General features: G+C 34.4%; 1 protein-coding gene across 1 annotated transcript; it reads left to right on the top strand.

Moving 5' to 3' along the window:
• The first annotated feature begins 6303 nt into the window (after positions 1-6303).
• On the top strand, positions 6304-16813 carry LOC123708311 (xanthine dehydrogenase). The gene is made up of 8 exons (XM_045658979.1): positions 6304-6436; positions 11267-11421; positions 11795-13958; positions 14045-14353; positions 14614-14951; positions 15060-15864; positions 16027-16194; positions 16599-16813. The coding sequence occupies exons 1-8, from the start codon at positions 6362-6364 to the stop codon at positions 16647-16649; spliced, it is 4065 nt and encodes a 1354-aa protein (XP_045514935.1). The 5' UTR covers positions 6304-6361; the 3' UTR covers positions 16650-16813.
• Positions 16814-16825: the final 12 nt, after the last annotated feature.

The following is a 16825-nucleotide window of genomic DNA, read 5'->3' as shown; positions in this document are numbered from 1 at the left end:
ATAATGGTGCGGGCTCAAGGCATATTTTTGAAACATCTATTCTTGGTTCTGTGGGCTACAACGAGCTTAGAGTATGCCGAGAATCGCTTGCGATGTATTTAATAAAATTGAAACATGTCAAGGACATCTGTGGCTAGTGGGTACAGCAGAAGGCGACATAGTCCGCCGTTACTTCACGTGTAGCCAGGAGTAACATAAAAAAAGCGGCACCTAATATTCGCTGTATTACAGAACGAATTACGTAGGTTAGATTAGCTAACGGTAAGTCTTTTTTGTCTGTATTTTTTAGTGTCTATATTAATTAGTGAATTTTTTAATTGTGTAATCTGTAACTTGTTTTTCCCAATGAATTAAATATTCTTATATTAGTTTTTTTATTTCGTGTGTGACTTTTTTTTGGTTGAGCGTTCCGCTTTCCGAACCAATTCGACTGAGAGTCGTTCATGAAAATAGCGTACCAATTGCCTTCCGGCAAAGTAAGAGTCCATGCGGCGGTATTACTGAACATCAGGCGAGCCTCCTGTCCGTTTGCCTCATATTAAGTAAATAAACAAAAGCCTTTTATTTCTTACAGCTTATAAAATTTATTAATTTAATTAATTAATTATAAGTTTTGTTTGTTATTAAATTTGGATCCTAAATTTGCTTGTGTTAGTTATTAACCCTTAACCCTTTATCTACTATTAAACTATTATTCGTCATTCTGAAAGAACTCCTTGTAGGTGTAGGCTTCCTTCAAAGATCCTCCTCCAGCCTGAAAGCTAGAAAGCCAGTCCTCTCTAGATTGGGCTACTTGAATGCTGTTGGGGCCAGCTATGTTTTTGATACCGGTCTACCCTCCATTTTTTCCCCTGTGGACCTGCCTATGAGGTCACCGTTTTCTTCCATCTCTTGTCACGTAGACGCGCCACATGTCCGGTTCACCTACATTTTAGTGAAATGACATTTTAGCGTTTTCTAATCCATCAATTACCTTGTTTATGTTTCAAATTTTGGTATGCCTTATTATTTTCATGCAAGAATTTTTTCCTTTATTTTTTTGTTGAATTTCGATATTTGGCAAGCATACGTGACTGCCTCCTATTACAAAAAAATGGTTGATTTAGTTAGAATTTTTTTTTCAAAATAAATGTTATACGCACTAACCACAAAGCCATGTAGGTGGTAATTTTCCGTTAAGCTTCAATAATTGTTGTAGTTATTTGAGAATCGAAATTAGCTGATATGGGTTTAGTGTAATATTACTGGTTTGCATCGTTCATTAGATCGAATTACCGTTATATTGAATGCATGTTTCGCTAAAGAGCAATCAGGATTAAATTACAAAATGCTACTTATTACATACTCGGCCTACAGCAAATGTGTTGGACTGTCGTTGTTAGTCAGGTTGGTCATGTAAACTAAATCTCCCTTATTATAAAATAAATTCACTGGCGTCGTCTGTTCTGATAAATTTATTTGTTCGATATCGTTCATCAATATGTAGTGTAATTCCAGAGGAACGTTTAAGTATATAATTATTTATGTATATTGATTGAAATATAACGTTTATTGTTGAAGCGATCGTTATTTTTTTGTCGAAATACACGCAATCCACGTGCATTGAAGTAAAAACCAAGCGTTTTATATAAAATTTAGTATTTAGATTTGACTTTAGTAAGCTGTAACTGATGAGGCTAAATGATTTACATCATTTGCTCCATAAATGCACCGTAGATTTTCAGTGCTCTTTAATCTAGAAAACAGGTTTTTTAATTGTGAATAAAAAGAAAAAAATAATAATGTATAAATAAATTATGTCTGTTAATAATATATGAATCTCAGTATTATTATTATTTTTTTATATAACAGGTTGCAAAGGTACAGGAGGCTCACCTGATGTTAAGTGATACCACCCAGGAATAGTCACATTGCCAGAAGGCTCGCGAAGTGCGTTGCCAGACTTTAAAGACCGTTCTCTTCTTGAAGGACCCAACCGGTTTCACATGGTTCCCGGGAAAAACTGCCTTAAGTTATGGAACTACGGACGTAGATGTGATACGGATGGTATTTCGTATTCTGTCTTGACGTCCGATGAAGAAACTCAGCTGCATGTATTAACCCGTAGAACTCTTTTAAACCTTTTAAAAGGTGGAGAAGATCCAGAGAGACCCTACCAATTTTTGTCAAAAATTTTAGAAGAATGAAAAGAAAGGCTTTAAATTAGATTAAATTAAAAGTCAACTATTCTAGTTGATCGTTTCCTTCTCAGTCGGAATAAATATGCGCAATTTTGTTTCGAGTTTTTCATTAAAATAATTGGGTTCAATCATTGACTTATACAATAATAGTAATTACGTAGCTTGCTCGGTTACGCAATTAAATATTTATAACACACATATGTATTAAAACATCGCTGTTTTTTTCTACCTCGACGACCGACGCAGAATCTTAGCTGCAGTTGTTAATCCGAACAACTCTGAACATTCTCCATGGCTAATGCCGTAGAGAATGCAGAGAGAACAATGCAAGGGATTAATCACAGTCTTGTGGGACCTCACTGTCCACGAGTTTGAGGTCGGAACGTGCTCCGTCAATGACGATAATGATGCTCCGATAAGCGAGAATGCAGGACGCTTCCCACCGAGAAGAGTTTGTTAAAAACGCGGCACATTTCATAGAACTATAGAAGAATCTTACAATTGGAGATACATTGAATCACTAACACTTCAATGATAATTATCGTTGATAAGCATTCAATTATAATGAAATATCAATGTACTTTAACGCCTAATTAGAAGAATAATAGAAATAACAAATTCAACAACATTTATATAATTAGGATAATTTAGCAAGATTGATATTTTATTGATTTTTTTTATTATTCATAATTCAGGAAAAACAAAGACTTTCAAGGTTTCTTTTAGCATAAAGGTCGGCCACGCATCTGTAAAATAATACGATCAAGTTCATTATAAAACCACTAGATAATATCTACAGATATCTGTTTACTCATATAATGTTAACAAAAAACGCATAATAAGAAAAAGCACATGATATTTTCACGGACAGATTGTATGTCTCAAGGAGTTCGTGAGATATCATGTCTATGCAGAAACGGTGATTTTATTTTTAAGGAATTATATGCCGATAAACACGAGTTGAATGTTAGTAAAAGGATTTAAATCAGTATATAGATAGCGATATTTAACTATGTATATTATAAAAATCCAACCGAATAAGAATTATTTTGATGTTGCTAAAAAAAGAATTTAGCATATCGTCTCTCAGGTGTATCTATTGGAGGCGGACAACGGACACTGACCTTACTAACGCTACAATCTAGTATCAAGTTTTAAGTTTAAATTAATTTTATAAAAATCAAAACTTGAGGTTGTATTAACTATATAACAATTTTGCGATAAAAAATATTTTTCATGTGTAAAAGCATGTAACTAGCACTAGATTAAATTTTAATGATTAGCGGTCTGTCCAGGCTTCGCACGGTTGCACATTTCATATTTTGAAAATTGATATAGCCTAAGTTACTGGGATAATATAGCTAATATAGCTATCTTATTTAAAGTTGAAATCTGTCCAATAGTGTCTAGTTGATTTGTTACAAAATCTTTCCTCTATAATATTTGTATATAAATATATAATTTAAACTGTGTATCAAGTTCTTATGTGACAATCCCAGAAATGTATACACATCAAACATTTTTACACATTGTTGAAATAAATATAATCATTATTTTATCTAAATACCAAAGCCACACCTCAATTAATAGACAGATCAAGATAATGGTGGTAATGGTGTCTAGAGAAGCCGGTCATTGGCTTAATGCCTATCCATTGCCAAAGACTGGCATTCTTTTGGGTCCTGAATCACTTCACATTGTTATAGCTTCCGCTTAGGAGTGCCCATATATACTCCCCATAATTGTCTCTATGGCTTTGAGTATATATTTGGACACCATGGCCTTAATTGCTACATAGTGCTGGTCGCTTTTTTCTGGCCACGCTGCTCTCTTGAATGGCAAGAGGCCAGATGGGATATCTTTGATCCCTTGAGGATGGGACGGGCTTTGGTATGGAATGCTAACCCGTTAGCCCCGACTCCTCTCTAGAACAATCACAAAAGCTGGCGCGGCCGCAAAGCAGGCGGAAAATAATAAACGGCTCAAATATAAGTCTTTCTTTTAACTTTGATTTTGTTTCCCGCTTCCTCAAATGGAGGCGCTAATAATTAAAGATTCAAGTTCGTAGATCGTTCGAATAAGTAGATAATAAGCGACCGACACGCCGCCCCCCTTCCAGTGATACCTAAAAATCGCTTCTGTGCAGGCAAGGACTATTGTTCAAGATGTTTGCCGGTATCTGTATCGCAATACGGCGAGGAAATTCCCAGTATTAAAGATACACTACCAGACCAAATATTTTAAATTTGTTTTAGATTAGCATTTATCAATTTTTCATGATAATTATTATTATTAATATGTAGGTTAAGAATATTGTACTGTATAGTTGGAAATAGATATTAATTTATATAATTGTTCTTCTTAACTAGTGTTATTCAATAGCTTATTATAATATTATATTTATTCATGTTTAATTCCAGTGGTATTTGTAGTATCACCGGTTTGTAGGAATCAGAGCGACTAACCGATAACAATTTTCAAGTTTCTATCACACCTATAAAACTATTCCAACACTATATTGATGGATCTTCCTTTAGATTTGGAAGATATTGTAATACAAATATTTGTTATTGGACAATTTAAAAAAAATACATTTTATGTCACACATTTATTGAAGACAGAATTCTGTGGTTATAAGGCGCTTAACGCAGCAAAATCGGGTAAATTTGTCGAATCACGTCTCCACTTCACCTTAAAACAGCAAATTTTTTTACTTTCCAACTTGTATGTAGTACCCCAAGTAATGTTAAGAAGGCGCATAGCTTTGAGCCCTTAAAAAAACTGATAAATTAACCTTATGTTAACCACTGGGATCTGAGACAATATCATTTACATCATGCATGTAATTATCAGGTTTTTACCATCCTTAACTGAATTCACAAACCATGATGTTTCATTTATAACGGGTTACAGAGCATGTGCCTCCCCATTATTGCATGGCACATTATGGAGTGATGAAAATGTCTAGAAATTTTTTTTGGAGCTGTTTAAAAGTGGAGCCGTAATTTGAAAAATTCGATAACAGGACTTTGGGTTTAACAAACCATATATTTAACATACCAATGCAAGAGACAAAAAAAGACAGTGAAGAATAAGCTTTCGGATATTACAAATAAGATATAAACTAATGGAATCTTTCATTTATCCACAACTACCTAGATAATTGCTGAACATGTCATTGGCAATGATCTTAATATTCCCATATATGGGGTTGACTCAGAACTTGCTCTTAGGTAATGCTACGTAGATAAATAAAAATAAATTCATCTTCTCATATTGTTTTACTTTGTATTTTATATACAAGAAGTTCTTGTATACAAAATGGACCCCGTATGTTCTATGTCTAGAACTAAGGTTAATTTGGAAGATGGGTCGGCTTTAGTATGGGATGCTACTTGTTTGGACACGTTAGCTCCTTCCCTTCTCTCTCGGACAAGCAAAAAAGCTGGGGCAGCCGCAGTGCGGAAAATAAGGAGGAGGAGGCTTAGGAGCGAGATTCAGAAAAGACATTTAGCTCGAACTGACTTCCGTATGTCAATTAAAATAGATCGTGGGCCGCATTAATATGCTATAAACTACAACGACGGACTGGACGAAGAAGCAATAATTCAACATTGACAAAACATGTCCTATTTTGAAACATATTTGTTTTAAAACTCTATTATTCTAGATAATTTGTTGAGCAATTGGCTTAGCGGCTTCAGCGTGCGACCTTCATCCCTGAGGTCGTAGATTCAATCCTCAACTGTGCAAGGGACTTTCGTTCTTTAGGCGCATTTAACATTCGCTCGAACGGTGAAGGAAAACATCGTGAGGAAACCGGTTTACCTTAGTGGGTCTAAGTAGAAGTGCGTCAGGCACAGATGATCACCTACTGGCCTATTAGATTAACAAATGATCATGAAACAGATACAGAAATCTAAGACCCAGACCTAAAAAGGTTGTTGCTGATTTATTTTAATTTTATTATTCTAGATTATTTGTTCTAGATTTCCATCAGTTATCTGACGACATTTAAGAACATATGATAACAGTCACCTATACGATAACTGATGATTATGTTTACGAGTTATATATCATTGAAAGTCTGATTATTATTGCGCGATGGGAATGTCGACTCCGAATTGAAATTTGAAGTCAGTGTTGTTGTGACTCGCGTGTGAGATAGTACGTCTTCAGACATGGGTCAATTAAATGTAGACGAAGATACCGGTGAAGTTTCCACGGAATTAGTTTTTTATGTTAATGGAAAAAAGGTTGGTTTTAATTTTAATATTTATTATTAAATTTATTTAAATGGCGCGATAAGTTTTAAATGTTATCTCAACATGTTTCCGATGTGTGTCGAAACACATCGGAATAGAATAGTTGAATATAATTAGCATTTTGGTGGTAAGTATAGAATTCCGATATATGGATCCTCTTACGATAAACGTCATTTATTAAAAAATAAGCAAATCTGTACTTTTGTCTATTATTTTCTTTTAAAGTATTACGTTTCATAATAACTAATAATATATTGTGTAAAGTATTATAACCTGTACGAATACTTAAAATCAAATAAAAAGGAGGTTTGAACACAGTGAAATAATAACGTATGATATTAACAAGTTAAACAAGATTCCTATTCCCTGTTTCACAAATACCAATTGGTAGATACTCGCCGCTCTATTCGACTACATTTTACGACGTAAATCGTGTAGTGCATTAAGGAACAATTCATAATATATGTAGAATAAAAAGTATCGTCTTATTTCACGTCCCTGCAACGATTCTTGGTCAAAAATAACACGTGTCTTTGTACGACACTGTCGTAATGTATTAAGGGGATATTTGTTTAAAGTTTTTTTTTATACAATAGTAAGGATATTATGAACTAAGTCAAAACCGTTTACGACCACATCGTTTAGAATATAAAAAAACCGGTTCTATTGACTAAAATCAAAGGTCCCGGCTGAATTCTATTGTATTGGGTTTTTAATAAAAACGTCATCGGCTGTTACGAATATTGGTTTTTACGTCCAAATATGATTAGTCCCTTAGATGTCGTTATAACAAATTTTGATGGATGTCGTATAATCTTGCTACAATGTTAGTAACGTGGGCTTAATAGCCCTGATAGTTTGAACTTATAGACTATCTAATGGTTTGTTTATTACAGTTTTATCTACAAAGTATGACTTCGTATTTACTTCAATTAATTTTGTAAACGCAAATGATAATAATGGTAGATGGGTCGCAAAAACTTTTATATAAGATGGGTAAAAATAGAGTCCGCCGTTATCACGAACCCAAAAAAAGTAAACATTGCCGAAACATTAAGAAACATTAAAAATAAAGATATTTTCGAAAATAAAATGTCGAAAGATCACGATAAACATATTGACACACGCGAAGACTATTTAGGATAATATAAAATGTAATACTTTTAGATATGATCTGTATTATTAAATCAGTTCATGATATTTTAATTGAGGTTAAATAAAATAAATGATGCCTTTATAATGTATTACACGAGTCTTGTATTCCAAATGTTTTTGTAAACAAGGAAAAATTTAATTTGGTTTAAGTCCCTATTTTATCATGATAAACATTTAAAGGGCAGTGTTGGCCTACTGACTTCAGCGTGCGACTCTTATCCCTGAGGTCGTAGGTTCGATCCCCGGCCGTGCACCAATCGATTTTCTTTCAATGTGCGCATTTAACATTAGCTCGACGGTGAAGGAAAACATCGTGAGGAAACCGGCTTGCCTTTAGACCCAAAAAGTCGCCGACGTGCGTCAGGCACAGAAGGTTGATCACCTACTTGCCTATTCGATTAACAAATGATCATGAAACAGATACAGAAATCTGAGGCCCAGACCTAAAAATGTTGTAACGCCATTGATTTATTTATTTTTTAAACATTTTACAAAGCATTTATAATTCTTGGTATTATAGTCATCAAAAGAATGTTTTCCTCTTAAAAGTGCCAGCAACAAACAGTAAACAATTAAACATATACATGTACCTTACCTATATATGTTTGTAATACATACCTAATTTAGTCGAAATTTTGTTATTAATCGGTAATTTAATTAGTGATGTGAGGCCTTTATAACCGTTCTGCTTTACGCACCGTTTAATTTTATTAGTACACAAAAAATGCGGTGGAAAAATTGATAATCGATTACATATTTCGAGGTAATGGACGAATTACAAGCTTGAGTTATATATTGTATACATCAAATATATCATATAGATCAAAGCTTAATACAATTAATTAATTATAGGCAAATTTTTTCCCTCACTATGGGTAACTTTATTGCTTTGTTTAAGTAATTCGACAATAGCCAAGGTCATTTTTGATTGATAGGTTGATGTTCCATCTCTTACACGCTGTAAATACACCTTTATATTGGTGATACAGAATAGATATATAGAAGATAAGTAGAGAGTAGATTAGTTTTTCCAGCACACTCTCATTTAAGTCCAGATAATGCCGTTAAAAATGCATCTTCTGGACAGGAGTGACTTCCAAAAGGCCACATCTCAGTTAACATCAGGTGGGATTGTGGCCACGTCAGCCCAGCTCTGTATAAAAAGTTAATATAAAATGAAATTAGATTACTATTGTTATTGTGCCGTTATATTATTTATGCCACTGGATGAGGCTATCCATAGGTTTAAGAAAATTTAATCGGTAAAAATACTACCAGTTCTATCAATTTTTATGTTCGAAATAAATGTATTATTATTAATTGAAATATGCAGAGAAATTTCGATTCTGTAGGCAGTATTTAGTAGTGTAAGGTTACGTCCTTATTGAGTTCTATCTAACAGTAGGGTTGCAAACTATATAGGTGGCGGTTATGTATATTTAATAATGTGATTTTAACACAAAGAGAGATATTTTAGTTTTTGTAAATCTAAAATGGTTGAAATTTTAGGTTTACAAAAACTAATATATGATAAAAAATTTAATATCATTACGTTACATTTATGTTAGGTTATGTTCGTGTCCACACAATTATTTTCTCTTCTGTTCAACAAGTCGGCCAGCCTATTTAATAGCATAGACAACTAAATGTGTCAAAAGCATTACCGTGCCTTCAAAGCGAGCAGACGGGGCTTTTGGGTTTTAGTGCGGTATCCATTGCACCTCACAGACCAATCCTGAACTCCTCTCATCACTTTAACAAGTTGCCCCGGCGTGAGGGTCTGTAAATTGATTTCCCGGTAACACGGCGGCCTCGCTTATCATTTTTGGTAAAACTTAATTTCATCTTATGTTGCATTGTTTCGTGAGATAGAACTTCTATTTAAAAATAAAGCGGCAACCCTTGCGGTATTAACGCGACATCTTACCAAACCAGTATTCTATATTGGGACAAGTGAGGAAGTAGCAATGAGGTTTAACGTCAGGCCAAGGGCCAATTATAAATTTATATAGAGTAATGTCATTTTAAGATTTGACATCATGCAGCGCAATAAACAATTAAATGAACTGTTTCTATCCAAAGAGTAGGTACGAGTTGATCTGTGCAATTACGTCATATCTATATATATTTATAAAATGAATACCTATTTCCCTTGGTCACGGTATCACGCGTGAACGGCTGGACCGATTTCGCTATTTATTTTTTTGTTGTGTTTGTAATTGTAAGTTGAAGTTTCTTATGAAAGAAAAAAAAATAAGGAAATTGCGCGGGAAATTTGAAAATTTAACAATAATTAAGTAATCATGACTTTTGTTACGATGGCAAAATTTTTTAGTGCATAGTGCCAACCGAGGTATGTAATATTAAATTTGTATGTAAGATTGTTAAAAGGTAAAAATAGCCTAGAGAAGGAATACTACCGTACCCATACATGCGCAATTAGTTTTTATTCATTAAATGTGGTCAATCCACTTTTTATTATTGAAATCATTATACTTTTTGCAACACGTTTTGTAGCACTTCATTGACGTGCATGTTTGCCGCATACTAATTAATTGTATCCTATAATCGCTTTTGCTTTGAAATTGTGAATATCAATTAATTGCAAATTAAGTGAATCTTTACAAGACCTGTTGACTCAGTTGCCGGTAATGGATTGGAAAATATCAAATATGACAATAACCTTATTATGAATCCGATGAAATAATAATTTCTTTAATTTCTCCTATACAATATTTGCAACTAACAATATGAATATATATCAATAAGATCTGTAAGGTAATTCACGTATAAAATTGTAACCCAGTTTTAATATACGCCACAAATATGCAATCGATTATACAATCCTTCGGGCGAGATTAAGGGTGATATTTAGAAACGAGACTGATACACGGCAGACAGTTCGCGGTAAATCCTCTTTCGTTTTTGAATCCTACTCTTGGAATCAAGATTTACCGCTTTGTAAGACTCTTATATGTCAAATCTCATACTAAATCCTAAGGCTATAAGTCGTTTATTTATTTCTTAACACTTCGCTACATTACAATAAAAAAAAAATTGGACATAATTAAATCAAAAGGAGGGCAACTGGCGGCCTTATAGCTTTCGAGCGATCTCTTCCAGGCAACCACTGTGAGTAAAGAAAAAAAATGTATTAAATTACATAAGATAGGCAAGAAGTGCAAAAATACATGTTATACACAGTTATTAAGACAAAACTAGTTTTAAAACATACGGTTATCACCAAACGCGTAAACTTCTGCCTCTTAGTAGATTCACTGCAGCCTGATTAATACGTACTAAATTAAGATTTAATAATAGCGCTTTGACAGACATACTAGATGTCTGTCAAAGCAAGACTGATTACATCTTATTGATTTTTATTAGATAATATTGGTTTAAGCACACGAATAATATCCCATTACGATTAAAAATTAGATACTATCTGATATAGTACCGGTGACGCCAGAGCTGGTGCTTTCCGCAAAACAATCAAGAAATGCTGCCAGCATTAAAGGTCTACCTACAAGATCAAACTTTTAAAATGTAGTGTTGTACAACTTTTAATTATTATTATTTGTATTTAAGTAATAATGTTTACAGGCTAGCAATGTTTCTATATGTAGAATTTATGAGATTTACCCAATATTTTTTCTAATTCAACAGGTAGTTGAACCGACTCCAGATCCAGAATGGACGCTTCTGTGGTATTTAAGAAAAAAGTTACGCCTGACTGGTACAAAATTAGGCTGCGCGGAGGGTGGGTGTGGAGCGTGCACTGTTATGATTTCCAAGTATCAGTGGAAGGAAAAGAAAGTTGTGTATCCTTTGTCATTTAAAAGTGAAAAGTCTTTAGTTGCACTTGTTTAATTGATACCAATACTCAACATCCATAGGTTATAAATTATTTTTAGAAAACTAACTGTTGACAAAGTTATATTTTTGTTGGTAATATTTTGTTGCGAATGGCGAAAAGCTTAGTTCGGATAGCAAGTTATCTAATGAACTATTTGTAATAAATAGATAAACAGGCTTAGATAATTTTTCTATTCGTTATTTTGTTCTTTTATTTGAGCTAAGCATAAGTAGACACGTATTTTTTACAACACATGTATAAGCTACAAATTTTATCAGGCAGTTCCAACGTACTTATGTTTTAAATTGGACCATATATTTCCTTAATTCATAATTCAGTCATTTAGCAATCAACGCGTGTTTAGCCCCTGTGTGCGCGATGCATGGTTTAGCTGTCACAACAGTTGAAGGTATTGGCTCAACGAGAACAAAACTTCATCCAGTTCAAGAAAGAATTGCAAAAGCACACGGTTCACAATGTGGATTTTGTACACCAGGAATCGTTATGTCAATGTACACGCTACTTCGAACGCATACTAAAATATCATACTCCGATATGGAAGTCGCTTTTCAAGGCAACTTGTGTCGATGTACGGGTTACCGCGCTATTATTGAGGGTTATAAAACCTTCCTAGAAGATTGGGAAACAAAAAGAATTGGCAATGAACCCAGTAACGGTAAAACCAATGGCGTCTGCGCATTAGGAAAAGATTGCTGTAAGAATAAGACTGATGATAGCGAAACAGAACATATTTTTGATAGATCCTCATTTCTACCATATGACCAAAGCCAAGAGCCTATTTTCCCACCAGAATTGAAACTATCTTCACAATATGATGAACAATACTTAATTTTCCGAGGTAGTAAAACAACTTGGTATCGACCAACAACGGTTGATACAGTCTTAACGTTAAAAGAAAAATATCCTGATGCAAAAATAGTTGTTGGTAATACTGAAGTCGGTGTAGAGGTTAAGTTTAAACATTGCGTGTATCCAGTAGTTATAATGCCAACCTCAATCCCTGAATTAAATTCCGTTAAGGAGTTTGATAATGGAGTAGTAGTTGGAGCATCCGTCACTCTAATGGACTTAGAACATTCTCTTAAGAAATATATTGAAGTTTTGCCAAGTTTTAAAACAAGAACATTTATCACGATCATTGATATGTTAAATTGGTTTGCTGGCAAACAAATACGAAATGTTGCCTCGATAGGAGGAAATATAATGACTGGTAGCCCTATATCTGACTTAAATCCTATATTGATGGCATTAAAAGTCAAGCTTAATTTATTAAGTTCAAAAGGAGGACATCGATCAGTTTTAATGGATGAGAATTTCTTCACAAGTTATAGACGAAACGTTGTCAAGCCCGACGAGATACTGCTATCAATCGAAATTCCTTTCTCATCTCGTTTTCAATATGTAAAAGCTTATAAGCAAGCTAAGCGTCGTGAGGATGATATTTCTATTGTAACCGCTGCCATAAATGTAATATTTGAAGATTTTACTGACAAAATTCGTAGCATAAACATAGGATTTGGTGGTATGGCTCCAGTTACGAAACTCGCAACAAAAACTGGCCAGGTCCTTGAAGGCCTAAAATGGAATGAACAGATGCTAGATAAGGCTTACAAGGAAATGTTAGAAGAATTGCCGTTACATCCATCGGTTCCAGGCGGCAACGTAATGTTTAGGCGAGCATTAACATTAAGTCTATTCCTAAAAGCCTATCTAGCTATCAGCAAAGAAATGTCTAGCGATTACGTTCATGAAGATCTTATTGTCCCATACCATAGTAGTGGTGCGGAGCAATTTCATGGCTCCTTACCCAGAAGTGCACAATATTTTGAATTAGTTGGCGATAAACAATTGAAAAGTGATGCAGTTGGAAGACCGATCCAACATACATCAGCGTTTAAACAAACTACCGGCGAAGCTATTTATTGTGACGATATGCCGATGATCGAAGATGAATTATACTTGGCATTTGTACTAAGCACTAAAGCTCACGCTAAACTTGTATCAGTGGACGCTCAAGAAGCTCTAAAGCAACCAGGAGTAATAGCTTTCTTTTCGGCGAAGGATTTAACACCGGAACAAAATGCTATTGGTGCGATATTTCATGACGAGGAGTTATTCATAAGTGAGACAGTCACTAGTCAAGGACAAACAGTTGGTGTAATTGTGGCACAAGATCAACAGACCGCACAGTCCGCAGCGCGAAAGGTTAAAATTGAATATGAAGAAATTCATCCTATTATTGTTACCATTGAGGATGCCATTAAAGAAAATAGTTTTTATAAGCAATATCCCAAAGGGATTAAGAATGGTAATGTATTGGCGACATTTGAAGATCCAAATAATATTGTAATTGAAGGTGAAGGGCGAATGGGCGGACAAGAACATTTTTACTTAGAAACTAATGCAGCATTTGCCATTCCAAAGAAAGAAGACGATGAACTCGAGATATTTTGTTCCAGCCAGCATCCCACAGAAATTTCGGTAATTATTCGTTTACTTACGCTTTATTTTCATTTACCGTAAATTTGAATGAAATTTCATATTAATGATATTTTTAATTGTTTCAGAAACTAGCAAGCCACGTACTGCATGTGCCCATGAATCGAATTGTAGCAAAAGTGAAACGCATGGGAGGTGGCTTCGGTGGTAAAGAAGCGAGAGGGATGCTAATTGCACTACCTGTTGCTTTTGCGGCTCATAAACTGCAAAAACCGGTGCGATGTATGTTAGACCGTGATGAAGATATGCTAATGACAGGCACGAGACATCCCTTCCTAATTAAATACAAAGTCGCTGTTACAAAGGAAGGTAAAATTATGGGAGCTAAAGTAGACATTTACAACAATGGAGGCTATTCTCTAGATTTATCTGGCCCTGTAAGTATATCATTTGATAACAAATTCATTTATTAATAGTTGCTAACAATGACACACAACAAAAAACATGATAGAAGAAGTTATAAATTTTGCGTCTATGTGTATCCTGTGCAATAGGTGCGGAGGCGTGCACAAATAATACCAATGTTTACAATCAATAAGTCTACACAGAAAAACCTCATAAAACAAAAGAACTCATTATAAATATACTAAGTTATTAATCATAAGACAATTTGTCTATAATAGATATATCATTTCAGGTTCTAGATAGAGCTCTATTTCACTATGAAAATGCGTATTATATACCCAACTGTGAAGTAAATGGATATGTTTGTAAAACTAATTTGCCATCCAATACCGCCTTCCGTGGATTTGGTGGACCACAGGGAATGTTTGGCGCAGAGTGTATGATATCAGATATAGCATACAGACTTGGAAGAAACCCAGATGACATAAGAAGAATTAATCTTTATCAAGAAAATCATATTACGCATTATCAACAAACCCTTACTTACTGTACCCTGCAAAGATGTTGGGACGAATGCGTGGAAAAGAGCAACATAGCTGAAAGGAGAACTGCTATAGAAAACTTCAATAAGTAGGTGTTTTACTATTTGTTTTTATATACTAATATTTTTTTAAGATACATGAGTTTTGATCCGATAAAATTGTAATTATTTAATAACGATAATAAACTTTCTTACAGGCAAAACAGATGGCGCAAGCGTGGGATAGCGATTGTTCCTACAAAGTTTGGAATTGCGTTTACGGAGAAATTCTTAAATCAAGCTGGTGCGTTAGTGATCATTTACATGGACGGGTCTGTGCTTTTATCCCACGGTGGTACGGAGATGGGACAAGGGCTTCATACAAAGATGATCCAAGTGGCATCACGAGCTCTTGGGGTAGACATGTCCAAAATATACATAAGTGACACATCAACGGATAAAGTTCCTAATACTTCCGCAACCGCCGCAAGTGCTGGCTCAGACTTAAACGGAATGGCGGTTCTTCAGGCATGTGAGACTCTCGTAAAAAGATTGGAACCTTACAAAAAGAAGAATCCAGAAGGAACGTGGGAAAGTTGGGTGTCAGCAGCGTACTTTGATAGAGTTAGCTTATCCGCTACAGGTTTCTACGCTACACCTGAGCTTGGATATAATTTCGCGAAAAATGAAGGCAAGGCCTTCAATTATTTCACTTTTGGCGCTGCCTGTAGCGAGGTAGAGATTGACTGTCTCAGTGGTGATCACCAAGTGTTAAGGACAGATATCGTAATGGATTTAGGAGAAAGTATCAATCCAGCGATTGATATAGGACAAATTGAGGGTGGTTTTATGCAAGGCTATGGTCTCTTTACGATAGAGGAGCTTATATATTCTCCGACGGGAACTCTATATTCACGTGGGCCTGGCGCTTACAAAATTCCTGGCTTTGGAGATATACCGCAAGAATTCAACGTGTCGTTACTAAAAGGAGCTCCAAACTTACGAGCCGTTTATTCGTCAAAGGTATTTATTACTGTTACGGTACTGGTTGAATGTGACTATTTGTTCTTTAAGTTTCACTGTTAAAACATTAACCCTGTATTTTGATACACTTTACTCTTGCTTCCCTTAGTACACATTTTTAAATATTTTTGTGCATTCTTCAATCTCAGTATTCTATTTCAGGCGGTAGGCGAGCCACCACTCTTTTTGGCAAGTTCAATTTTCTTTGCGATAAAACAAGCCATCAGAGCTGCTAGAGCTGATGCTGGAGTGCCACTCGATTTTTATTTGGAGGCACCAGCCACCTCCGCTCGGATACGTATGGCGTGCGAAGATCATATCACCAAAAAGGTAAGGCTCATGAAAAATATAATATAGACTAATATACTATATAATATAGAGAACTAAAAACACTGTTTGACAAATGATAAGCCATTGATAGCATTTATCACACGAATTATGAAATTTGTGATAACTATTACTCTGTTTATTTTAAAAAATACAACGATTAAGAAAAAACTTTTTAAACGGATTGATTATTATTTTATAAAAATAATACATAGCTTCAATCCGTTTAAAAGTGTTTTCTTAATCTGTAAAAGCTATGTTAACAAAAGACAATACTAAATACAACGATTATCTGTTACAAAAACAGATAATAATTATAAAACAGATATAATTTTCATAAATCTCATCAAGTATATTGAAGTTTTTTTTATTATGAAAAATACTAATATGTCATGTGTTTGTTTCAGATACCAAAGCCGGAACCGGGTTCGTTTGTACCATGGAATGTCGTACCTTAGAGATATCCGCTAAACGAAAGTCTTAGGGAAATTAGCACACAAATTGAAATTCCAATAAATACTCCTTTGAAGTAGCTTTAATATTGTATCAAGTAAATATTCTTTTATGTATAACGTTATACATTTTGTAGGAATTGATAAAATATTTTAGTATAAAATAATGATGCAATTTGTTA

The sequence above is a fragment of the Pieris brassicae genome, chromosome 4 (genome assembly GCF_905147105.1).
Source record: "Pieris brassicae chromosome 4, ilPieBrab1.1, whole genome shotgun sequence".
Classification (NCBI taxonomy): domain Eukaryota; kingdom Metazoa; phylum Arthropoda; class Insecta; order Lepidoptera; family Pieridae; genus Pieris; species Pieris brassicae.
The sequence above is the reverse complement of the archived record's forward strand: the minus strand, read 5'-3'. Positions and strand labels throughout refer to the sequence as shown.

Bases quoted from the DNA above. Each gene is read 5' to 3' on its own strand.
- LOC123708311 (XM_045658979.1), top strand. From the start codon at position 6,362: ATGGGTCAATTAAATGTAGACGAAGATACCGGTGAAGTTTCCACGGAA. The intron at 14,354-14,613 runs GTAAGTATATCA...ATATCATTTCAG, and splicing joins CTCTAGATTTATCTGGCCCT to GTTCTAGATAGAGCTCTATT. The intron at 16,195-16,598 runs GTAAGGCTCATG...TGTTTGTTTCAG, and splicing joins AAGATCATATCACCAAAAAG to ATACCAAAGCCGGAACCGGG.